Here is a 26,233-nt window from a genome sequence, read left to right on the forward strand (position 1 = left end):
AGAGGAAAATTTGGTAGCAATGCTATTTATAACTCATACTTCATTAGCGTAGCTTTTCATGCTTTCTTAATTATCATTCAATAAAATTAGGACTTATTTCATTCGACAAAAAAGGAATTTCACCTCTATCAAAAATATAAATTCGCTTTGCCTTATTTGTATGATGAAATAACTTACAGAAATGATTTCATTCAGTCCTGCCTTCCTATGAGATTTATCTTATAGAATAGAATTTTATTGAAATGAATAATATCCCTTTCTTAATTCACAAGTTCATGTTCCTGCAAATTAAAATGAATAACCTTCTCTCTCCTTACCTACATTCCTCCTTTCAATTTTTTTAAGTCACACCTTTAACTTTTTTTCCTACATGGCGAAATTAGAAAATAAAAAATCCAATATGCTATTAAAAAAAAAAAAAAACTAACTATTCCGGATTATTCTGATTCCTTCTAAGCTTCAGGTAAAAAACGTCATGTTTTTTAAATGCGCACACAGAGTGTTCCCTTTAAACGTAAATTTCGAAATAAATAAGTTAGAGTTTTATTACTTTATTAATTTCCTTCAATTTGTTACATAATATGGCACCATAAAAATAGGAGTTTTGCAAATTTCCTCGGTTGTGAAATAATTTTTAGGAAGTTACAGAATTTTCATATTAAACAACACCTAAAAAACACTTAAAAACACCTAAATCCTAAAAAATATCTGATTTCCTTCCTTCCTCATTGGCTCGACAGCCCAGGATGGGCCTTGGCCTTCTCCAGTAGTTTTTTCCAAGCTGTCCTTCTTTTGGCAATGGACTTCCAATTCTTTATTTTTAATATAGATAAATCTTTCTCCAGGGTATCTAGCCATCTGAGATTTGGCCTGCCCCTTCTACGTGTTCCTGTCGGCCGGGCATCAAAAATCTTTTTCACAATANATTTTTAGTGTAGGTAAGCTTCGGTATGGTTGATTTGATGCATTCCAAAGTAATGAAATAGATTTACTTGATTTATAAAGTATTCCTTTTACATGTAAGGGACGATCAATCTCCAATTCAGTACCCCCAGAGGTTTTGATTTGTTATACGATCATGGAGGACTTTGTGATCCGACCGATTTAACATATTTAAATGTTTTTAGAACATTTTTAAAGAATTTATTTCAAACATGCAAAACAAGAAGCATAGGTGTCCTCAGCATCGTAGCTTAAATATTATGAACTAAGGTAAACAACGTTAAAGAGCACAAAAATATTATTAAAAGCAGACAGCTGTTTCGGATGCTCAAAGGGCAACCTTCATCAGTGCAACAGTAGCACTGATGAAGGTTGCCCTTTGAGCATCCGAAACAGCTGTCTGCTTTTAATAATATTTTTGTGCTCTTTAACGTTGTTTACCTTAGTTTGTATTTTAGCACAAAGGTCGCCCACTTGTGTATTTAAATATTATGTTTGAGATAAAAATTTGTGCAAATGCGAAAAAAAATGTAAAGTAACAAAACAAAAGTAAACAAAATTTTTGATCTGAGTAAATGATGCAGTATTGAAGTGGGGAAAAAAATACTTTATTGTAAAATACAACTGGACATTGTTTTAAACACTATGTACAAATACTTTCATCAACAACAACTAAACATAACTTTCAATTCAACACATTCCAATTACATCACTCATTATCTACACTTTTTAAATTGATTAAAATATTTAAAAGAGTTTAATTTCGTAATTTACTTATACTCTTTGTTAATAACATAAGTGTCTCAATATTAAGCAATTCCACCTCTCTCCAAACTTTTCCCCATCTTCGCTACCACAATTGAGAGGAATTTTACTCTTTTCTACTGCAGTAAGAAGTTGGAATATACTTGAGTGGAGGAAATGAACAAGATTTCCCGAAACTATGGTAACGGGGTGCGGAAAGTGTGGAGAGTGTGAAAATCGCTCTATCAAATCTTTTTTTGGATTATTTCTTACTTTAAAAAAATTGGAATGTGCATCCTCTTGAACTATACAATAAACATTTACAAATGCATCTGGTTCTGGCGTGCTACAACTGGAAAGCGTCATGCCACCCCAACAGCTGCTGGTCTGGTGTCGAAAAGTTCTTGAATGACAGATTCTTCAGCAACGGTGCTCAAGTCGCCAAGTTCTCTGTCATCATTTGCAATCTTCCTGAGTATTCTTCGAAGGATTTTACCAGATCTGGTTTTTGGAAGGGCATTAGCGTAGTGGATGTAGTCTGGCGAGGCAAAGGTGCCAATTTTCGATCGCACTGAAAGAAAAAAAATTTTTAATTAATAAAGTAAGTAATTTTACATGGCAGAATACGAAAGTTGAACGAAATCGGTTGAATAGTTTCTGAGAAATCGAATTTTAAATATGCGAATTTTTCGATGGATTTCGAAAAATGCGCCTTCAAAACTATTTTCTTTTCGTTGCTAACACGACCAGTGTTAAAATAGGATTGCAAAAAACTAATTTTTTTTTGTTGCTAAGTGTAGCTTATCTCAGAGATACCAACTGCTCCGGACACGCCAAAATAGTTTTTAAAAAAACGGTAAATAACTACAAACTAAATTTCGCAAATATTTGACTATTTTTGCTTGATTTTTAAAAGATATAGTATGACATAACTACAATAAAGTGGTGCATATCTAACATATATAAGCCTACGAATTATTTAGAAATAGTGGTGGATAAAAATCTGCTAAATTGAATTTATTAAACCAATAATCACAATTGATAAACTACCAGTTTAAAATATTTATTTGCTGTCCAGAGAAAGTTGGCATCCCTGTTATCGTATAAAAAACACACATAACACTGAAAAGATATAAAAATATCAAATTAAACTTTTTTGTCGCTTACATTAGTTTCCTATTCTCCAGAATAGCTTATAATGTTGTTAGGTAGGTATTTTATTTAAGTTACTCTAGAGCGGCACAATGGGCTATTGGCGACGGTCTGGGAAACATCCCAGAGGATGAACCGAAAACACAACATTACAATTTTGATCCTTTGCAGAGAGAATGGTTTCCTCGCTTCTATAGCACGACGACCTACACACGAAGTCATACACTTCACGGTAGAACAGTTTAACTGGAACAGGTACTGCGCAATCTCGGTCCCAACGTAGGCTGATCAAAGTGGTCACCCACACGCTTACTGACCGTAGCCAGTGATGCTAATCTTCGGTGTTCTACTGAAAATCGTGTCTTTATAACCAGTCCACTACGAGACGAATAGCTTATAAGTAAACTTCAGAAACCATTTCGGAACTGGTAAATTGATAGCAGTTTCTGAATACAAATCGAATTTTTTAACAATGGATTGCATGCAAAAAATTGCAGTTTATTGTGTAATTTTTTTTAAAAATAAATAAATGCAAGGTCCTCTTAAAAAAATTGGGCAGAATTCCCATTTTTGTCCGATTTATACATTGTTGTCATCGGAAAATGAACACTTATTTCATATGAGGCTGGAATGTAGATTTTAAACAACGTTAAATTCAAACGCCTGTATTCAATTCGTATCCAAAATCAGTATTCAATGTAACAAAAACAAGCGGTGCTGCAAGTCATTCAGCTACAAGAACTTAAGGAAATAAGACTAATAAGTAGCGAGATAACTAAGAGTGCTTCAGATGTAGTAAATATCAGTGCAATTTCTTAATTGCACTTTAGTTAACTTAATTTAGGTGGTACTAATTTAGGTACTTAATTTAATCTCTAATACTATAATAAGAATATTTTAGATATAAGAAATGGTACCTTGTTCTCTCAGTTTATTCGTAAGTTCTGAACTCTGTGAGGCTGCCTAAAATAAAGAGGAATAAGTTACTAAACAGAAATTAAGACATGCAAAGAATTAAGTGAACAACTTTGACGTGGATATTTTGAAATTATTTTTCGAAGAAATGGGAAGATATTCTATGACCCCAATCGCTGATAAAACATCCATTGGGAGGAAAAAAATATCAGAAATTACTTATTTTTATTCACAAGGATGTAAAACTCAGCTACTAAAGAAAAAGGATTGAACAAGTGTCTAATTTTCTAGGAAGTAGAATTTATAGAATGCATGGGATCATAAAAGGAATTCTCGGGTTGCGACTTTACAATCCAGCGACTTTTAACGACCCGCTCTGTGGATTGGCATTTACTTACTTAAAAAAAAACTTGATTCTTGTATTTATTTTTTTTAGCTTAGGTAACAAATTTTAAAGGAAATAAAAGCTTGTATTATAATTGCGATGAACTACAGCCAAGAGATAAATGTCTTTAAAAAAAAAGAGAGATAGTCATTAAAAGGTCGCTGGATTTTAAATCGGCTTCCGGGTTAAGGGTTGGCTAGATAATTCTCAACTACACGCTGCTTCCACCAGTGGCGTGCAGTAAGTTTCTAGCCTATAAGAAGGCATCTGATTGAAGATTAAGAGCACTTAAACTAAATTCATTACTAGCATTTCTTATTATGAAGTTTAATTTTTTCACGGGAAGAAGATGGGTCAAACAAAATATTTAATGAAGAATAAAATGTTTCCCTTAAGCAAATGTTGCAATGAAGTTTAAAGCCGTTAAAAATGTAAACATTCCTTACATTTTGCAAACTGAGAATATCTGGTAAGGAAAAACAAATTTTATGAAACTCGTTGATGAGATTTAAAACAATTCAAATAGGATACTGCTTTTTATCACTTTTTATTAAGCTTTTTTATTTTTAAAAATTGTACTACAAACATTAAAATTTATGTCTGGTAAAATGTAATCTTTTTTTTTCTTTTGCTACTTTTGATTGACTTCTACTCGAGCACAAGCACATCTATTTCGTCGTACAATCGGTGCTTTTTTTTCTACATCGTATAATTTCAAGTTTCGAATGCAGATTCAGAAAAACTTTTCAAACATGAAAAAATTAGATTGGAAATGCTTTTAGTCTTCGAAAATGTGTGGTTTCGCTTCAGGTTGACACTTTATACAATTTCCATTGATGGCGTCAATGGAAATTTCATTGATGGTAAAGAAAGTGACTAAGTGATACAAAGCTGAACTGACAGTTACAAACTTACAATAGTTTTAAAAATAATATATAATTCGATATAAAAAAAAATGTTATTTGATGTGATGACAGCCATTTCAGGAATCTGTTTCTGGCCAGGTTTTGAATAAAAAAGTTAGACAGGCAGTACCATAATAGCAATCTCGTCCGTGAATTCTAAGTCAAGAGATATACTCTAAAAAACAGTGGATGCTAAAGGAGGCAGGAAGCTGAGAAGGAAATAGTTTTACTTTTTAAGAATAATATTTTGGGAATTAGTGTTGCCAGATTGGACACACTGATGGAAAATACAGTGATAAATCAAATATTCCGATATACGGTGATATCATTTACCTCAGTAAGTACGACAAAACAGTAAAGGCATTCTCCTTTCACAGGGTGTGGTAGAGCTACGGCAGCAGATTCGACGCATGATGTATGTTCGACCAAAGCAGATTCCACTTCTGCTGTCGATAAGAGATGTCCGGACACATTCAACATATCGTCCATTCTTCCAGTGATCCAAAAATAACCATCAGAATCTCTCCTGGCGCCTAAAATGGAAAAATTTCCTGTACTACTTGCATACATTTTTGTACTTTAAAAGGAGAAATCTGAAAATTTGTACGCATTATACCAATCTGAAAGGAATTTATTTCCGAGTATACAAGGTAGGTAGGTATTTTATTTACTTCGCACTGGATATGCACATTGGGCTATTGGCGACTGTCTGGGGAACATCCCAGAGGATGATCCGAAAACTTGCCATCACAATTCTGGATCCTCTGCTGAGGGGATGGCTCCTCCGCTTTGGTATTGCGACGACTTGAGCGTGAAGTCGAGCACCTTACGGTAGAACAGTTTAACGATGACCAATACCACGCACCCTCGGTCTCATGGCTGATTCATTTGAATGCCGCACCTGACTCGCATCGACCACAGTGCTGATGCGAAATCTCTCAAGATTAGTCTGACGGCAAGGGGACTCTAATCCACGATGTGTCTACCACTGAGGATAATTTATGTTAGCACTGTGGGCAGTATGAGCCGGGTGCGGAATTCGTATCCACCAGCCATCGCTGGGATTCGAACCCGGTTCACCTCATTAGAAGGCGAACGCTCTATTCCCTGAGCCGCCACGGCTGTAACATATGCTTTGTCCTCATAAATACGCCGCTGATCCCAAGCGTTATTGGACTCAACGAAAAGAAAACTATTTGATTTAGAAAGAGCTAATACCATCGCCTGTGCAGTAATAGCCAGGAAACTTCGTGAAATAGGTAGCTTCGAATCTTTCAGGGTTTCCAAATAAGCACCTCATCATTCCAGGCCATGGTCTTTTAAAAGCCTACAACATAAAGAAATTGTGTGTTACTCAACTCTGGACTAACTTATTTAAATTTTACTTATTTTCTACATTAGATGAAAGGTAATTATTACCAAGTAACCTTCTCCCGGTCCTTCAATCTCTTTGCCATGGTCATTTAGAAGAATAGGAACAACACCGAAAAATGGAAGGGTCTGAAAAAATTAAATTGTTCACATTTAAATATCATCGATACAATCAATAGAAGAATCCTACATAAACGATAGGTTAGTAGAAGTGCGAGTTATCAAGTCTTAAGCACTATTCTTTTGGCCGGATTGAATTTTGTAAAAGTAAAAATTGTTCGAAACTTACCGCTGAGCCTGGCTTTAAGGGTGTGCACTTTGGTAAAGGTGTAATAACGTGTCCACCCTGCAAAGAAGATACACAAATTTTATAAATTACGACAACAGCAAACACACATTAAACAAGTTATTGTACAGAGGTTCGCTTCGATTGGAAATGATTAAAACAGTCCTTAGAGTAGGCTTAGCAACGATATCCCGGATCTTTGACATCATTCTAGACGATTCTTGTATAATTCCACAAATATTAATTCTATCGCTTTGAAATTCTAATTTTCCAGAAGTACCATTTTGTCGATAAAAAGTCAGCAAAAATGTCTTCAAATCGAGTATTCCGTTAGAAATATATTGGGCGTTATTTTCCCTCTAAATTTCGCTAGAATTACGAGGCATTCTATAAATTTGTCGAATTAACAGTCTATTTAGGGTTTGTCTCTGACATTTAGCCTCATAAGAATATTTACAAATGTATACACATATTTAGAAATTCGCAACAATATCCAATGTGATGAAATGCAATCAAGCATTGAACTACAACGTATTACAAATCATGAAGGCTGTCAACATAAAAAAAAAATGAAAAAAATATTTAAATTCTTATTCAGAAATGCTTTTAGATAAAGGTTTGAGGAACATTTTCTGATTAACCACTTCCCTTCTCAATTTGTTTGAAAAAAAATGCAAAAAATAAACACATTTTTTTTATTTATTTTATTAATAGATACTAGGAACTAAACCGAAACATAATACACAAGTTTTAAGTTGAAATTTAAAATTTTTTTTTATGTGCAAAAACATTTAATTTACCATCAGTTTACTATCCAGAGTAGTCTCGGACAAACGAAAAAAGCAACATGAAAGTCTTTGTATAGTTTTTAAAAAAAAATAGGAGCCGGGATAGCCTGTCCGGTAAGGCGCTGGCCCCATGTCCGAGAGTTCGTGGGTTCGAACCCCGCCGGCCGAAGACTCCCCGTGTAGTAAAGTGACTGTTGCACGTTAAATCTGTCAAGTCACAAAAGTCCTCCATGTTCCCATAAAAAATCAATACTTCTGGGGATACTGAATTGGAGATCGATCGTTCTCTGATTCAGGTTAAAATTACGATCTCTGGAATTCCGATTCTGGAGCCGAATTCTTGGTCATAGATGGCGCCACTCGAAAACAAGAACAATTGCACCCCCTTCCTAAATAGGCATACGTCAACAACTACAAAACAAGAGGCAACACAAAGTGATACTTTCCGAACTCCAGTGAAATGATACGCCATTTTTTAACTCTTTTTTTTTTAATGCAAATTCAGCAATATTTTTCGCTTCCAATATCATTCATATATCAGCAATATATCCGCCTCCAATATTTCAGCAATTTTATTCATTATTTGCTTCCGGCCGATTAAAAATGTAATAAAACAAAACGTACAGACAAATTCTACTACGCACGAGTATACTCGGGATAATAAATATTTGCAATATATACATACCCGAGTTAACTCGGGATAATCAGGGAAGCGGTTAACAGTTTTTGAAAATTTGAGAGAGGTTCTGTTAATTGTTATCAATATAAGTATTATATAAAAAATGAAGTTAGTCAATCAATGTACCGTTTCAGACTGCCAGTAAGTATCTACGATGGAACATTTTTCATTTCCTACCACTTTGTGGTACCATTGCCATGCTTCGGGGTTGATTGGTTCGCCTACGGATCCAAGCACTTCCAGTGACTCCAGATTATAACTAAAAATGAAAGGAAATAGAAGAGATGTATTGAATAAGATCTGGTAAAAAAAAAAAAAAAGAAGAAAAAGAAATACAATTATGTAATACGTTTTATGGTTTTTGTTCACTACTCGTGCTTCACGGAGATCTATTTTTATTCAGAAAAAATAAGGCTGAGCTTAAAAGTTGGGCCAATGAATTTTTATTTTACAGAGGGCGGAGCTTTTCCTTTCTCGAAATACACAGTATCATATACCTGAGGTACAACTTTGGTAAATGCAAATGCTTTTGCAAAGTCAAGACTATTCCCCCCCCCCTCTTAAAAATCAAGACCTACGATCAAATAACTAATCTTGACATCGACAGGAAGACAGCCACCACTCTCATCAGACTATAAGAACAAAACATCATAAAAGCTTGAAAATCTCTGTAGATAGGACTAGAAAATATCGAAACTGTGGCAACTGTCTTAATGTGGAACTCACACCATATCATGTTTTTAACTGCCCTGCAGTCGCTGCAGGTCTTCACCTCTTAAACTACCCTACAGAAGAAGATTTATATTCATTTAATACCATAGAGATAGCAAAGACTACTCAAGCACACCATGAGATATGACTGAATTGAGGATACGACACCAACCAACCAACAATTTTGTTTACAATTGATCAGTATTTGTAATATACAAAATTTAAACTGAAACGGCCGAATAATCTGAGGAATGAAAATTTATAAATACTATTTTACAAAATTTATCACTCAGTAAGCATTGAGTAGGTTTTTTTGTTGTCAACTTTAAATTGTCTCCTAAAATTACATAATTTCAAATTATGTGCGAGCCTTACACTTCAAACATAGTTAAATGATAAATAAGATAATGAATTATTCTAAAAAGTATTTTGCATGACATTTTTATGCAATGAGTTTTACAATTTTGTAATTTTTTATTTTCTTAACCTGATAATCGGAGAGTAAACTTTTGCTCAACTCCTTTCATAATGGGGACTATTTTCTTAATAGTTATAAGTAATATCATCACAAATAAAGTAATTTCCACGACGAAAAATGTTATTCCCATTCTAGTAGTAGCTCGTGTAGGACGAAATATTTCGTCATACCCAGTTAGCATGTTAAACAAAACAGCACTACAGGCATTGCATAATACGTAAAAAGCGAGAAATTAGCATTATAAGGGAACCAAATTTTTGAACTTTTTTTCTTGATTATTTTAAACATACTTTTTCGAAATTGTGGGTATTCCCGTAATTAGAAAGTTTAACATCGAAATCTGTCGAAAAAAAGGTTTGTTTAATCAAAGATAACATGCTTTTGGCTTGGGTCTTCTTTCGTAACTGAAAATATCGTCTGAACATTTCATGTAGAGCCGATTAAAATTAGACTACTATTTGGATGTTCCATTTCTTTTATTCAGCACATTCTAAATCGTGCATATAATAATAGGCAAATTGCAAAGCTGTACTTAGTAATAAAATCCTTTCAGTTTTAGAGCTTTTAGAAACCTGAAGTGAAGTCTTACCTCTTTACGTACGAATCACCGTATTTCATGAGTGTTCTGACAGCCGTCGGTGCCGTATAGAATTTGCTAACGTTGTAATGTTCCACGATCTCCCAGTACCTGCCTGGGTCGGGGTAGGTGGGGACTCCTGAAAACTGAAACATACAACATTTATTATTGATACATACAAAATTAACGTTGTAAGAAGATTAAAAAACAAATGAAATTTGAAAATTGAAGTTCTCCGGATAAAAAGGCATTCATATTGAATCGAAAACAATCTCTTTGAATTGAAGGAAATCTTAGGAAATTGATTCAAAGAGTTATTTTGTGATCAATTCCAATCAATCAAATACCACGTCAATCCTCTACTTCTGAGAAATTTGGCACAATAAATAACGAAATGCATATTGATAATGAACACTTCATTTGCTTCATAAATTTCAAAAGTGGAAAAAGTAGAGCTTTCGAGCGCTGAGAAATAGGCACTCTTTCCCAAGATCCTCCAGACGTGAGTAAAGAAAACAAGACTGATTTTAAACTAGAAATCAAACTAGCCAATGGAAAAAAAAAAAAAAAAAAAAAAAAACGTGAAATGCCACAGTTTTCAAAAGGAAAATCAGAGCAGATAGCATTTTAGCATTATTGCTATTTAAGTGATTAACTCGTGTCGCCAACCACAGAGAATCGGCATTTATATGAATGAAACAAGGTTCCAAGGCATGAAGATGAGCTCATCTGACAGGAATGGAAAGAATTTCGGCATTATCGAAAATGAATTTAAGGTCGAGATTCTAACAATGAGCAGCAATAGATGATTTATTGAATTTTAATGTCAGTTTTGACGTTGACATATCCATAACGATTCCTTAATCTAAATTTTAAAGCCTATTTGGTTTTGCAGCGTTCTGCTAAGCTAATATAGGCCTTCTCATCGAATTCAAATGCTAATTGATAAGTTCGAAAGATGGCGTTTTTGTAACTTGAAAACCTTGAAACAATGTTTTCAAATTCGCCACCATTAAAATCGACAGTGTGGTGCAGTCGGAAGACGAAATTAATAGACACAATAATCAATAGACAAAAATAATAAAATTAAATAGTGGCCCACGGTCCCTGCTTTTCAAGCAGGACGGGAAAAAATTATTATATTTAGTTTCAAATAAAAATTTAAAAGATATAAACGTGGGAATTATTTCCAATAAACAGAAATCTGTAATTACCAGAACACACGTGGCTCCTTGAAGAAGAGGGCCGTACACCCCATAAGTATGTCCAGTAATCCAGCCAATGTCGGCCGTACAGAAGTACACGTCTGTAGGTTTGTGTGCAAACACAAACTGGAATGTGGTGGCAGCATAGATCATGTATCCGGCAGCAGTATGTAGCACACCTTTTGGTTTGCCCGTGGAGCCACTAAAAATATAAAAAATAAAAACTTATTCTCCAAAAAGAAATTTGAATTTAAATAGTTCTATTAGCAAGCACTTATTTTTATAAATGGAAAAGCTTTGTGGATTCAAAGATATTGCACAATAATAATGATGATGAGTATCGATAATCTTAAAATTTTGATTTTCCAAAACTGATTATCCAAAGACTCTGGATAATCAAGGCTTGCTGTGTATTAATGTTCGAAAAATGGGATTAAATAACGGTGAAATGGGAATACGTAACGGGGAAATAGTAACTGGAATTCACTATGTGACATCACGCATGTAGCCTGTTATACGAAGCACTTTCTGGTTTACCTTTGAGCACTGATTTACATTCATGGGCAAGAAATTCCACGTTAAAAATAATTCCATTAGTCAGCTGAAAACACTATATTTAATCAATTTATGCTGTATTATCACAGATTATCTACGAAATTGTATGTTTATAGCGAGGAGTGTTTGTAAGATTTTTACCTCTAGATGGCGCCACCAGATATCAACAATATTTAAGAATTGGAAAAAGAGAGAAGATGGAATGTTTCGGAGGTAGCGGAGCTGCTTTTGAACGATGTGATTTACTATTATTTCTTTATTTTTTTTATTTAATGTTTTTTTGTTTGTGATGTGGCATAAGTACTTGTTATAATAAATTTGTTTTCTGAAACGAAAACAGTTCATCGTGAAATCAATTTCACATAATGGAATTTTGAAAAAGAACCTGCTAACGTTTACTGTCTTGATTAAAACTTGATTATGTCCGAAAAAGAATACGTTACTTCGGAAAGTTAATGATTAAATTAAATGACTCAAAAATTAACTCACTGATTTAATATTTGGAGTAGATATTAAATACTGTGCAAACTCAAATGTGATATCAAGTATTTAGCCTACAATATGAAAGGCACCTTTTATTTCCATGTTAGTAGAGTCATTAAAAGACAACCTCAATTCAAAAAATAATGTTATTTAAAAATAAAAAAAAAATCTATTAATCAGACATGTATTGCTGTAAGCTATTACTTAACTCTTAATAAAATATTCTAATTACTGTTTTTTATTGATAAGTATTTAAAAAAGGTATATTTGAGAAATTTTCTTTTTTTTTTTTAAATTTAAATTTTGTAACTAATTATTAAATATTGCTGCTGTTAGTTAATATTTGACTGTATTTTACTTTTTAAAAATGTCAGTGATATTAAAAATATTGCAGACACAGCTGAATTTTTTTTTTTTTTTTAAATGGACGCAGCTCAAAGTGCTTCTTTTCAATGTTAAATCTAAATTTAACAACTATACAAGGAATTTCGTATTTACCTATCACTACATTTTTAAGCACGAAGCATAATCATTATGGGGCAAAGTCCAGGGGCTCGGTGTGGCTAGGTATATTACAGTTGTAACTCTTCGTAACCAGAAATTTAAGCGATTGAGTTTTAAACAATTTAAATTCGTACAACCTCAATTTAATGCCACTATTATAAATTTATAGAATTCATGACAAACTTGTAAAGAGATGTGTTTGCTTTTAATATCTTTTCAGAAAAGGCTCAATATTTCAAATTAACGACATCACATTACAAATTTATTTGGTTGGTAGGTAACACTTTATGTCGCACTAGAGCTGCACAATGGCCTATTGGGGACAGTCTGGGAAACACCCCTGAGGATGATCCAAAGACATGCCTTCGCAATTTTGATCCTCTACAGAGGGCATGACTCTCCTGCTTTCGTAGCCTGCGTGCGAAGTCGAGCACTTTATTTTAGAGCAGTTTAACGAGGACCGATACCGTGCACTCTCGATCCCTACGCAGGCTGATCAAAGTGGTCATCCACCTGCTTACTGACCGCAGCCTTTGATGCTTGACTTCGGTGGTCTACTGGGAACCGTGTCTTTATGATCTGTCCTCTGCGGGACGCAAATTTATTTGGATTTATTAGTTTATTCTTTAAAAAGAAAAACTTTCCACCTTTTCTTAATTTTTTAAAAATAATTTTCCTATTTTTCTGTAATTTTTCCTTTCTTAGAATGCAAAAAAAATGTGGATAGTTTAGACAAAGAATATAGATTCTATATTCTAGATTCTATATTCTAGATTCTATATATTCTTTGGTTTAGATACCTGGTGTAAAGAATAAATAGCGGATGTTCCGATTCAACCCACTCTGGTTCGCAGTTAATAGAAGCTTTTTCCATCTCTTCGTGCCACCAGAAATCACTATCACTGTTCCAAGGAATCTAAAATAGAACATTTAAATAGAATTAGAAAATTCTGTATCAAAGAGTGATTATTGCTGGTAGAAATTATTTAAAATAATCATTAATTACCTGGACATTTGGAGAATTTATTGTTTGGTTGGAATTATAGTTCATGTTATTGTTGACAGTATCTCCCAAGGTTTTGACAACTATACACTTTACTTGAAGATTTCTGTAAATAGAATTAAAATTAGATTTTTATTGTATAACAAACATCTAACAGCCAGAAATAAAAGATAATTCAAATTCGCAGATTTGTAAATAAACTTCACATTTTAAATCTATACTATAATGAATAGCTTAAGTTTGAAAATGCATGTAGGCGTAATTTTAAATATCACCAAATGTTGAAATTTCATTTGGTTGGTTAAAATTAAAAGACAATAGACAGTTGTAAAAAAATTATGTAGATAAATAATTTAGGGGGGGGGAGTATGAGTTTAAGGGGAAAGATGGATACAAAAGAACATTTTCCTGCTTAAGAGTTAAATGCACTATTCCTATTATATTTTTAAACGATACATTGAATGACAGAAGTATAGAAACGGTTTTTTTAATTTATTATAACTACAAAATGATAGCTTAGTCAAGGTTTGGGGTTTGGTTTCATATGCATTTTCATTGGTGTATGTAGTTTTGACAACTTTTTTTTTTTAATCTTCAAATTGATAAAAATAAAGATTTAGCTATCTTTTTATTAATTTGTTAGTAATTTTTTTTTATTACTTTACTCTTTTAATTTCACTTTACTGATAACAGTTTATTTTTATCCCGAGATTATTATTTATAACTCAATCAGTAAATTTTTTTTTATTCTTTTGAGCTTTAAGCTTTGTTTACTTTGTAAAATATATATTTTACGAAACATTGCCATACCCTCAAATTTTTTTCATCAGTGTGTTATGAAAATTAAGTTTAAACTATGTTTAGCGATTAAGAAAAATTAAGTACACTGGTTATATTATTAATTTATTGCACTACTGAAGGTTACTAGACATCCTAACTATCCACCCGTTCGTTACGATGGCTTCGACAAATCTTGCTTTTTTTTCCTCCATGGCAGTGCGTTTCAGCCCGAAGTTATAATATACTGATATCTAGAAAAATATTTTTTCGAAACCATGGTAACGGAGAAGGGAAGAGTATTTAAGTTATCTTTCTTCTCTAATTTTCGGGGCATTTAATTTTTTTAAAAGTAATAACGGAATTCCTGTTTTGATATTTGAATCTTGGTTTAATTAATTTGTTTATAGACTTTATATTTACTTGATTGAACACTGGTGAATGGCAGAATCAGCAATGTTTTTCAAGTTTATCAATTTGTTTCCTCTATAAAATCCATCTGAAATAAATAAAGGAATGTTATTTTTCCACACTCCAGTTAAGGAATTTCTTAATATTTATACCTACAGGTGGCTCTTAAAAAATTAAAGAATATCAATAATTAATGCAATACACCAAAACAGCTGTTGAACATATAATTGTTATTGAATCAATTGATTAAATTCTTGATATATTATATTAATTAATAAAATATTTATTGTTAATGAACTAAAAAAACAAACGAGAAAGCTCTCAAGGGATTATTTAATCACAAGAGTTACCGCTTAATCGCAAGAGTAATCTCTAGAGACATTAATATGTGCTTTACTTAGCTAATCAGCAGATCTAGGGTGATTTGTTAAAGTGCGGAATCAAGTAATGTCTGCAATTTACTCGGTTAATGTACGCATCAACGGTTTCTGTATCGTTAAAGCTTAACAGTTTGTTCCAATCATTCTATCAATTCATTGACAATTTGATGGTATTGATTCAATTCTTCAGTTAACGAAAAATAAATAAACTATTTATTCCCTGTATTGTAAAATGATTGATTCTATCAACTAGCATGCCAAGTGATTACAGTAACGAGAGTTTTTTTAGATGCAAAAAATAAATAATTAACACTATGTTAATTTAAACGTAGGGTTGTTAATTAAAACGTGTTGCTGTTTTCCCTGATAAAATCTTATTCTCATTTTAACGTGACTCATTTTAGTGATATGAGAAATGAGAAAAAAACTTTGGCAGGTACTTTAGTTACGTCGCACTAGAGCTGCGCAATGGGCTATTGGCGACAGTTAGAGAAACATCCCTGACGATGATCCGAAGACATGCCATCGCAGTTTCGATCCTCTGAAAGGGGATGGTTCCCTTGAATTGGTAGCCCGATGAACTGAGCGTGAAATTTAGCACTTACGGTTGAGCAGTTTAACGAGGACCGATACCGAGTACCTTACGCAGGCTGATCAAAGTGGTCACCCACCCGCTTACTGACCGCAACCAGTGATGCTTGACTTCGGTGTTCTTCTGGGAACCGTGTCTTCACGATCAGTTCATTGCGGGACACAATTTTTCGGCACTTCAACGAATCACACCAGTTAATTTGCCTATCAGCTAGATAATCTGCCGAAAAACTGATTTCCACACTTTATCGGTAACATACACACAATCTTTTAAAGTCAATTTAAAATGTTGATGTTTAAAAAATTTCACCTGCAGTAACTAAAAGAGAACTCTTAGAATCCATCATTCTTTCAGTCAGGGAATCAGATGAATAACCACCAAACTGAAAAAAAAAAATTTGGCATATTAATTTAAACTCTATATTTTCTTCTTACGAAATGAATAAAGATAACGAACGACATTTACCACAACGTTATGTGTAGCTCCAATTCTTGTGCAAGCCAGCATGGCGACAACGCCTTCAATTATCATTGGCATGTAAATGGTTACTCTGTCACCTTTTCTGATGCCTGCGGGAAAGAAACAAAATTCAGCATCTTAATTATTCGATAGTTGCTAATTTTTAAATTAATTTTAGTAAAGTAAGCCGACTGAATTATTTTAGGACAGATTAATTTTAATAAAGTTATGTGATTGTCTTAATAATAAGTAAGTCAGCAACCATCTCTCATTCTAAAATTTAGATCTGCGAAAAGGACTTAGGTCCGGCACCCCGGCCAAGTGACCCAGCTAAGGCCATCTGTGACTTTTATTGAGTTTCAAAATATAAAAATATTTGGCAAGAAGCCTAGAATCATACCTTATCAATTAATACATTACATCAAACATTAGTATTTTACAATGTTAATTTCATTGAAACTCAGGGACTTCAACTAGTATCAACCAGTAACCGATCTATAAATAAGAATCAAAAGTCGAAAGCAACAAAGTCGAACTTAAAAAGAAAAACAGTTTAATATTTTTAAATACTAAGCTTTATGTATTTTATAGAGGCTGGTTGAGGAGCAATTTTTTACCCAAGCACCATATTGCTTTATATTATAATTCATGCAATCTACAAACACCAACGTTTCTGTTTTACAGTCAACAATAATGAAGGAGATAACTTGCTCAATGTCAATCAGTATAAGAGAGCCATGGTAGATCAGAGGATAGAGTGCTCGCCTCCAACTGAGGTGAACTAGGTTCGAATCCCGGCAATGGCTGGTAGATTCAAATTCCGCAAAGACCACAGTACTGACGTAAAAGATCCTCAGTGGTGGACGGAACATAGGTTAGAGTCCCCATGCTGTTTGGCTGACCGTGGGTGGTTTTAATGATTTTCCTTTCCATGTAACGCAAATGCGGGTTAGTTCCATCAAAAAGTCCTCTACGAAGGTAAATTTCTCAATACTTGATCCAGGAGTTCCCTTGTCTTCTGGATTGGGTTCAAAATTACAAAGCTACTGAATTGGTAGTCGTAAACTGAAAATTTAGTCGGCTGCTCCACGACGGTTATAAAATTAAAAAATAAAATTAGCTTAAGAATCTGTTAAGTTCAGTAAAAACAATGCCTTCATGAATGAAAATATGTCTGTACTTTTAATAATCAAACGAAGAAGATATTTTTTCAGATTTTCTAACGCTGGATTATATATTAAGAGTGTTGCAAATTAATATTTATGGGAGGAAAAAAAACTCAATTGAAATCCGCTGAATTATTAGTGAGGAAAGCGGGATCAAAAACTGACTAATTGCGCAGAAAGAAAAGTGGTACGTTTTCTAATAGGGGTTGCCGGTTTTGGTAACTTTTTTGTTTTTTACTGGATTCAAAATTAATTTGATACCTCTAATTTGTGTACATTTTTCATTTTATTTTTGACGAGAATTCTAAAAATATTCATTAAGGGCGGTGATTATGAAACACCCTGCAAATTAACCGTTATTTTCGTAAGTGGTGCGAAATTAGTTAATGTTATCAAGATACCAAACATCTTTTTATATCACACACACTCAATGAAATAGAACTTCTTGATGGGGGAACTGGGATTGGTGAATATTATTCAATCGATTCAAACTCTAACCCTTAAAAATCTAGTTCTATTGAACAAACGAATCATTTCCAAAAATAAAGGCTCATAATAGCATTTGACATTTCATTGAGTTTTGTATGCAAGCATTTGATCATAGATAAACTTTTAAAAAGAAATCCGCACAGATTTGCTATAACTGACGTTGGGTCAAATTGCTCGAAAACAAACTTCATAATTTGTTATTCCATGCTGTCATGAAGTTTCCAGAAAGTTAAAAAGTAATTACTTTTTTAAAGTAACAGGAGCAGCAAAATATAATTTTTATTCCTATCTCAGAAGTAACTCCCAACTAATAAAACAATTTTGTTTTTATGATCTTTGTTTTAATTTATTAAAAGTAATATAGTTGAGCGCTGAGTTAGGGGGTTAAGGAACCGGAAGCGGCTAAACTGCACCAAATACGACAGTTGTCGTAAATGTAATAAAATAAAACGAAGTTTAAATCTGACAGTCTTAAAGAAGCTGAAATATGAATGTACTACAGATTACAGTTATCCAGTTTCAGAATATATCTCACTTTTAGTTTTGTAACTCATGTAGCCATAAGATCGCGCACATTTTCAAGAATTTTGCCTAAGAGGCAAGTTCTCTGAAATTTCGATGCCACTCAGGTACAATTTTAAGTATTTTAAGTGAATAAATTACCTTTTTCTTTTAAGACGTTAGAAAATTTGCACACCAATTTGAGAAGTTGTCGGTAAGTGACAGATTTCCTTTCATGGCTGTTGTTGCCTTCCCTGCAAGCAAACAAATTTTTATTGAAGAAAAAAATTATTATGTAGATCCTCGATTATGCAACGTTTAATCACTCGATACCTAATATCGTCGATACGTTAATATCGTCCTGGCTCACTTTTTACCATTATTGCAACAGTATGCTCAAGGGAGCCAATGCAAAGCGTTAAAATAATATTCAAAAAATAAAATATGTATTATACTTCTATCATAAATAAAACTTGTTTTTTCAGGAACTATTCGCCCGATTTCGCACAACTTTTGTACGTTGCTATGTAAAATCGCATTTTTTTAAATGTAATGAACTGTATACCTTACAATTCAAAATGTTTTCGACTATTATTAAATACAATGAAAATAATAAACATTTACTAAAAGTTTTTTTTTACATCGAATTATTTTTGGTTTTAATTTTTTAATTCACTGAAGACGTTCTCGAAATATGGCAAAATAATCAAAAAATAAAATAAACATTAAGGTGTCCAAACTTTGGGCTGTTTTTCTGATCCAACTAGTGGGACCATATTTCCCAGATGGCTGTTACCCCCTATATTTTGGGTTTTACAAATCCTGATCTGTCGGAAAAAAAGGTATCTTTGTTATTAGACAGTACGTTTTTGAGTCTGATTTCGCCACATAAAATATCGTCTGCACTAATTAGCATATTGGAGACAACCCCCTCGAACCATCAAGATTGTGGCTTAGGATGTGGAGATCCGATTATTAGATCAAAAGTTATTCAGATTGGTTCGTTTTATTTTTGCATACTGTACTTAACTATAGCTATGCTAAATTAAATTTCAGTTGATAAGTAATGAAAAATGCGTTCTGGTCATATATTATTTAGCATAAGTGACATATTTCTAATAAATTACATACAACATGACTTACAAAAGATATATCGGTCTATTTTAAGGTAAAATTTAATTTGAAAAAAATAATAATAATAATAATAATAATAATTTCCAATGCAGCGGAGAATAAAAATAAATCCTTGTAAATCGCTCAAAGAAAAAGAAAATCTCGACACCACTTTTACTAAAGAAAAACACTGTTTTGTAATCTTATAAATCAAAATAAAAATGTAGCAAAATTTTCCGATACAACTGTTATTTTACTTTCGCTGTGCTTTGTATTTTAACAAAATTTTTTGTCATACTTAAAGAAATACAGTAATATTAGTACAAAAAGAAATATTGTCATATGTTAAACCTTAACGTTTGAAACAGTTAAAATTGAAACTATTTAAATACCATTAAATATAAATACGAAAATCATATGATTTTCAAAAAATACTTTAAAAATCTTAAAATAGAATCAGTTCTGGCTATTAATAATTTTATGTGTCATTTTGATTCCTTATCTTTTTATTGTTTAGATCTGAATTTTTTCCAATTTATTTTTATTCTTATCAACTTAAATATTTGCCTTCATTGTTTGCAACAGACTATTTATGGGTGACAAATTTAATGTTACTTTTATTTAGTAATGTTTACAATTTATCTCAGATTTTTATCCCTAAAAAAAGGAACAAATAAAAATACAGATATTCCTAATAAGGTCAATTATGATGCTATCAATGTTCGAACGCAAACATTTCACCTAAGAACAAAAATGAAACAGATTCGAATCGCTGTTTTAATGAACGCTCATTCGCCAATGTGAGCAAATGAAAATAATTGAGAAATTCTTAAATGACACTTAATGACATGGATATTGTTATGATTGCTACTTTGTTTCCAGAACGTTACAGCGCTTCCTATTACTAACCCATTAGTGTTTATATCGTATTTTTTCAATAATATTTTTTATTAGATGGCGTCAGACAGATTAGAAAATTACTTACACAACTGAAAGATGCTATGAAAAATATCTCGCTTAATAAATTTACTAACATAAAAAAGCATTAATGGAATTTTTGCCATTTTGTTTTCATTTGTAAAAATTTGAAACGCAACGAAATGTTTGTAATGAAAGATTCAAGGAAAATAGTGTTCTTAGAATTGTGTTAACTGATTTATTTCCTCTGAATATAATATAAAAGTTAAGCCTAACTGGAAAGCTATTTTTTCTTCGAATTTCCTACGCCCTCAATCTTATAAAAAAACAATGTTATTATTTTTTTTACGGTTTTTTGTTGTTTATCTTTCAATAAATTGATATTTTGTTTTATGTTCTGTAACTAGAATTTTTTTTATATTCTTTATTCTAATGAATTTGTTGAATTCGAATTAATTTGCGAATTTGAATTTGTTTCCTCACAAATAAAATAAAAAAATCCAATTAAAGAAAATACGAGAAAACAGAAATTTTAGAAATAGGAAAGATTTTTAAAAATAAGCTAAGAAAACCCTGCATAAACTTAAAAATAAAGGAATGTGATGATTGTAGACAATGAAATGACGGAAACATTAAATATCTAGCTGTCTAAAAGTAATCATCTAATTTAAGTAAACATCGATCTAAAGTAAACATTTGAGTAAACATCGAATATTTAATTAATTTAATTAATAAATTTTTTTTAATTAATTTAATTAATAAAATATATTACTCTTCATTTAAGCAAACAATGGATTCTTTTTAAAAATGTTATTTAATTTTTATTAATAGTATCGATTCGTTTATAACGTTTTATTTTTGATAATTCGAATTTTCCTATTTTTCTAGTCTTCAAGTTTGTGCTATGGCTGGCTTTGCTATAATTCGTTTTTTGATTTCCCTAAAGTAAACTTAAAATAGTTATTTATTAGATAAAATATTTTTTTTAAAAGTTTTTAATTATCTTACCACAAAATTTAAAAGGTTTTCTAACATATCCAAATACATACGCTAAGTATGTGACACCTTGTCATTTCCTTAAACAAGAACTCAACTTATAACCAATTAGAATAAAGATAAATATTAGAGTGAAGGCAAGTTTTAAAATTTGTCAAAAAATTGCCTTTAATTAAAAATTTAACTTTAATCTTCATTTTGAATAGTATATAAGCCAATTTGAATATCTTTTTTTTAATAATCTTCTTATTGTCTATAATATCTAGTGTGGATAAGTCAATCATTCGAAAAATATCTTCGAAATGAATTCGAATTAATGCATTTATATATATCTCATCGTTTAAAATGCAATGATATTTCACGATCAACGAATGTCCGAGTTTATTACTAGTGTATAAGTCGAACCCCTGATTTTCGTAAAGTTTTGGATGTTTGAAAACTTGACTTATAAATCGGGATACACGATATTCAAAGAATAGGTGCATCTTTCGTAAGGTCAAAAATTAATGATGTTTAATAAATATTTTTCCGGAAGTGAAGCTCAGTGTAACTATCTGCTTACATAAATTGTATAGTTGTATTTGGATATTTACTACTTATGCCGTCTCAGTTCTCGGTAATTAACTTCTAGTTACAACTATCCTTTAAAACTCGTAAAAATTTTTACATTTCTACTGCAGTACAAAAATTTCCCAAAAGGAAGGGGACTAAATTTTGTTTTTATTTAAAAAAATGTCAAACGCATAATTTCGATTAATTACAGCTCAGGACTAATTTGCACTCTAGAGCCCTCTGAAGTGGTAACCTTCTATTTATGATCAAGTAATTCTGATTAATTTTTAAATCATGTTCAGTAATAGCTTGCAGAGTTTAAATATTTCCATCGCATTTAATTCGGGTATAATTTTTTGAACAAGTTTTATAAACAGATGACTTCAAAGTAATTTCATTCTGATATTAATTTGGGAAAAATGAAAGATGATAGAAATTTTTATGATTTGCTTATTAAACAAAAAATATTTTCCAAAATTTCAAAATTATTTATTAAGTTTGTCAATATATGGCACTGCTAACCAATCAATATTATCATCAATTAATTGCTAATTGTTAAGTTATTGCAATTGTTGTGTTATTGCAATTGTTGTGTTATTGCAATTGTTGTGTTATTGTCAATTGTTAAATTATTGTTAATTGTTAAATTATTGTTAATTGTTAAATTATTGTTAATTGTTAAATCGCATCAACTACGTTTACTACTCTTTATTCCAAGCAATTTCGAAAAGTTTAGAAATCGAAAACGTGTTAAATATTAAAATCCAAAAATAAACTGATAGATGACACCTTGATAAATAAAGTGGATCAACTTTGTAATAATATTCTAGAATTGGACTGTAGTAAATTTAAACTGTTACCACAGGACCGTAAATAGAACCCTCCTATGTCAATCGTAAATGATAACCAAATTACCATTTGCAAAATACAGAAACTACGGCGAGTAACCGAAATCGGAAAAATGTGATCTAGATAGTTTAATCGGAAGAGCGATTGTAAGTTTTGACCCCTTAATATTTAACTTATTTCTAATAAATAATTACAAACTAACAAATTATTTTGTTAAACAATTATAAAACTCGTTTAAATCAAAATAAAACATAGATGTAAGGATATTGTTTTTCAATTAATAATTGTGTTTTATTTATTTTCGAAGTCCAAATTTGACGAAAAAAAGTATTTTCATACAGAGAAATTATGTAATTTGTGCTTAATATCGTGACTCAAAATATTGTTTGACTAAATGTTATAGCAATTTTAAAATGAATCCTAGTGCATGAAAATCCAATCAGGAAATAAAAAATCATTACGATGACATATTTTTCTCTTAGAAGCACTACAAAACTCTACCATCATGATCTATTAAAAAAAGTCGTAAAAAAAGTTAAAATTTACAATACTTTTAAACAATAGACAATTATTACATTTGCATTGCAGAAAAGATGTTGAATGATTTCAACTAATAAAAAACAGTTTGAATTATCAATTATTAAATGATGATATCCACAAATTACAATAAAACAATAGACAAAACTTAAGTTATAATATAAGGGCCATTTGTACAAAATTTAAACATTTTAGTTAAATCGTAAAGCAATTTAGAGAAACTTTAAATAAATTTAAAATATATAACCGTATCGGTAAAAATCTTGGAGATTAGCAACATAAAAAGTGATTCGATGTCGGCCAAACTAGACTGTATAAAAAATTATAAAAATTTGCTTTGGTATCATTAAAAATAAATAGTCAAGTCAAAAATGTGCTAAGAATTCTTCAAATTAAAAAATTGAGATGAAAATCTGTTTGCTTCTAAAGTCAAAATAGTAGTGAGTATTATATAACATTTCACACTGCTTTAAATAGAGTATAAAAATTCATATTAAACGATATTATTGTTAAGATAAAAAGCCACTTACCAGTAATAAGCAATTTTGTTGCCAAATCCATTGTTGACATTATAATCTAATGCATTGTAACAGATATTCGTTTCACCATTTTCCATCCATTTGATGGAAATCGGACCTTTTCTTGGATCAAAGTTAAAGCTGCAGCAATTTTGATTTGGTTTCGTTCTCCAAACGAATTCGTTAGCAACTGTTAACCAGAAAACTTCAGGATTTTCAATGGAAAGCTTATACAATTTGTTATAATCTTCTAAGTTTCTTATTTCCAAGTTTTGCAAGCGAGTTTTGACAGACTGGATCGCAGGCATTGTTGTATTTTGATTTAAAACTTTATCTTGATTTTCTAAAATTCCGTTCAAAGCTAAGTCCGGCATTTTCTAAGTGAAACTTAAAACTTAAACTGAGGTTGAAAATTAAGAACGCATAAGCTAAAAAGTGAACTGCACAGCAGTGTTGCTTATTTTAAAAAAGGATCGAAGGAAGTTCTTAAAGCGCGAAGAAAGACATAAGGAAAATTGTTTTTAAAAAGGTAAATATCCAGGCGCGAATGAAAATTCACAGACTCTTTATATTAACTCGCTTGTTAACTACTCAAATTTTGACGTCATTAGTGACGATAATTTTTCTTCCAATAACAAAAGGGAAAGGTGGAACAAAAAGTATTGGCTTTTATTCAACTTCCTAACATTAACCGCCGTCTTAGAATCTTATTTTAAATTACCTTTACATGTCGTTACTTTTTACCTTTACTTGTCTAATAAAAATTTATTCGAAAATAGCAATTTAAACTGTGAAATAATAAATTAGAACTTAAAATCTGTAATATTTTGTTCCAAAGACAGGTGACTAACGCATGATGAAAGGGAAAATAAATCGTCCGGTAAAAAGTGACTAACGCATGATGCAAGTATGATGAAAGTTCAAACGATAGAGAAAAAAAAAGCGTGTTCTATCACACGACTAGAACATGGCCGCAAAAATCACGCTACACTTCATGATATGAAAACGATATTTTTGGAATCTTTTTATTTGCTTTTATTCTTTAGATAAGAGAATAACCTAAAATTAATTCGCAAAGGGAGAGAAAGAGGTTTCTTTATTTAGATAACTTAGATGGGTTTGTTTATTTTTGTTATTTATATCTTCCACGTCGACAAATGAAACAAAAGTTTATTTTCTATTATGATGTGGTAATTCAATGAGGTGACATGGCCTGAGTTTAAGTTCTTATCAAATTGCATTTGTTAAGTGTTTGATTGAAATGTGTGAAACATTTTGCTTCAAAAACTGATAATAATTGACTCATGAAATTGATTTAATTGAACTTCGATTTAAACATCCTATATGACTGAAACATCCTATATGAGCTTTTAATAGAATCTAGTCTCAAATTTTTTAATTTTTAAGAAAAACAAGAGAAGTTGATTGTACAAATTTAAATAAAACCACTTTTTTGGTATGAGTTCCTATAATTAAAAATTAGCTTAAATTGAAATTTATATTATAATTGAAATTTATAATCGAATCAGTTATAATTGCAATTTATTACTGAACAAATTATAATTAAATTTTTTAATTGAATCAATAATAATGGAATCAATTACAATATAATGAATTATACTTGAATTGAAGAAAATATTATTAAAATGAAACAATTGTAATTGAAATTTATAAAATTTCATTCAACAAATTTTTTTTTTCATTGTTTGTTTTGAAATAAATCTTCTGATAAATAATGATAAGGATGCTTTACATGACCCAACTTTTAATCATTTAAAATTAAATTCACGGTCACTATTGCCACAATGTTATTATAATTAAATAAACTTTTAAATCAAACAGCAAATGTCACGTGCCTTACAGTTTTTTTTCTTCTTTTCTTTTTGGCTTTCCAGAGATTGGGTCGAAAGGGTATGTTTTTTGGTAAATATGTGATTAATTTATGTGCATTTCGTTTAAAATTGATTAGAATTAAATATAAACAACATTTGCTCTAATGTAAAAGTGTTGCCCGAGGTGTTTGCCTTCCGGCACTTGTCTCTTCATCTTAAGTTGGGTATAACATAATAAAAGTTGATCTGCAGCTGCTGCTAAGACAGACGTCAGTGGAGATTAAATAACATAGATGTTTGAAATTATTTATTTTAATTCATTTATTTTGCTGAAAATCGGTAGACATTTGACGCTTAAAGTTTTTAATATTTTTATTACTGTAGCGTAAAAGTAACATTTTCAAATAACATTTCATATATCTTTCTCAATTCACTCACAAGTAAGGAGATGGAAGATATA

At 31.3% G+C, this 26,233-nt stretch overlaps 1 protein-coding gene across 1 annotated transcript; it reads right to left on the minus strand.

Annotated features, from left to right (window-relative positions):
- Nucleotides 1-1,528: 1,528 nt before the first annotated feature.
- On the minus strand, nt 1,529-24,925 carry LOC107454361 (acetyl-coenzyme A synthetase). Its single transcript, XM_043052228.2, has 16 exons — nt 23,954-24,925; nt 18,621-18,712; nt 16,309-16,412; nt 16,153-16,225; nt 14,884-14,959; nt 13,687-13,789; nt 13,481-13,596; nt 11,148-11,340; nt 9,946-10,079; nt 8,294-8,426; nt 6,704-6,760; nt 6,463-6,543; nt 6,262-6,370; nt 5,377-5,576; nt 3,756-3,801; nt 1,529-2,257 (listed from the first exon to the last, which is right to left on the minus strand). Exons 1-16 carry the CDS (start codon nt 24,313-24,315, stop codon nt 2,049-2,051), a joined length of 2,088 nt encoding a protein of 695 aa, XP_042908162.1. The 5' UTR covers nt 24,316-24,925; the 3' UTR covers nt 1,529-2,048.
- Nucleotides 24,926-26,233: the final 1,308 nt, after the last annotated feature.

Source organism: Parasteatoda tepidariorum, chromosome 4 (genome assembly GCF_043381705.1).
Source record: "Parasteatoda tepidariorum isolate YZ-2023 chromosome 4, CAS_Ptep_4.0, whole genome shotgun sequence".
In the NCBI taxonomy this organism is placed as follows: domain Eukaryota; kingdom Metazoa; phylum Arthropoda; class Arachnida; order Araneae; family Theridiidae; genus Parasteatoda; species Parasteatoda tepidariorum.

Coding starts and splice junctions, on each gene's coding strand:
- LOC107454361 (XM_043052228.2), bottom strand. CDS start 24,315: ATGCCGGACTTAGCTTTGAACGGAATTTTAGAAAATCAAGATAAAGTT. Junction 18,713..23,953: donor AACAAAATTGCTTATTACTG/GTAAGTGGCTTT, acceptor GTTTGCTTGCAG/GGAAGGCAACAACAGCCATG. Junction 6,371..6,462: donor GACCGGGAGAAGGTTACTTG/GTAATAATTACC, acceptor TTTATGTTGTAG/GCTTTTAAAAGACCATGGCC.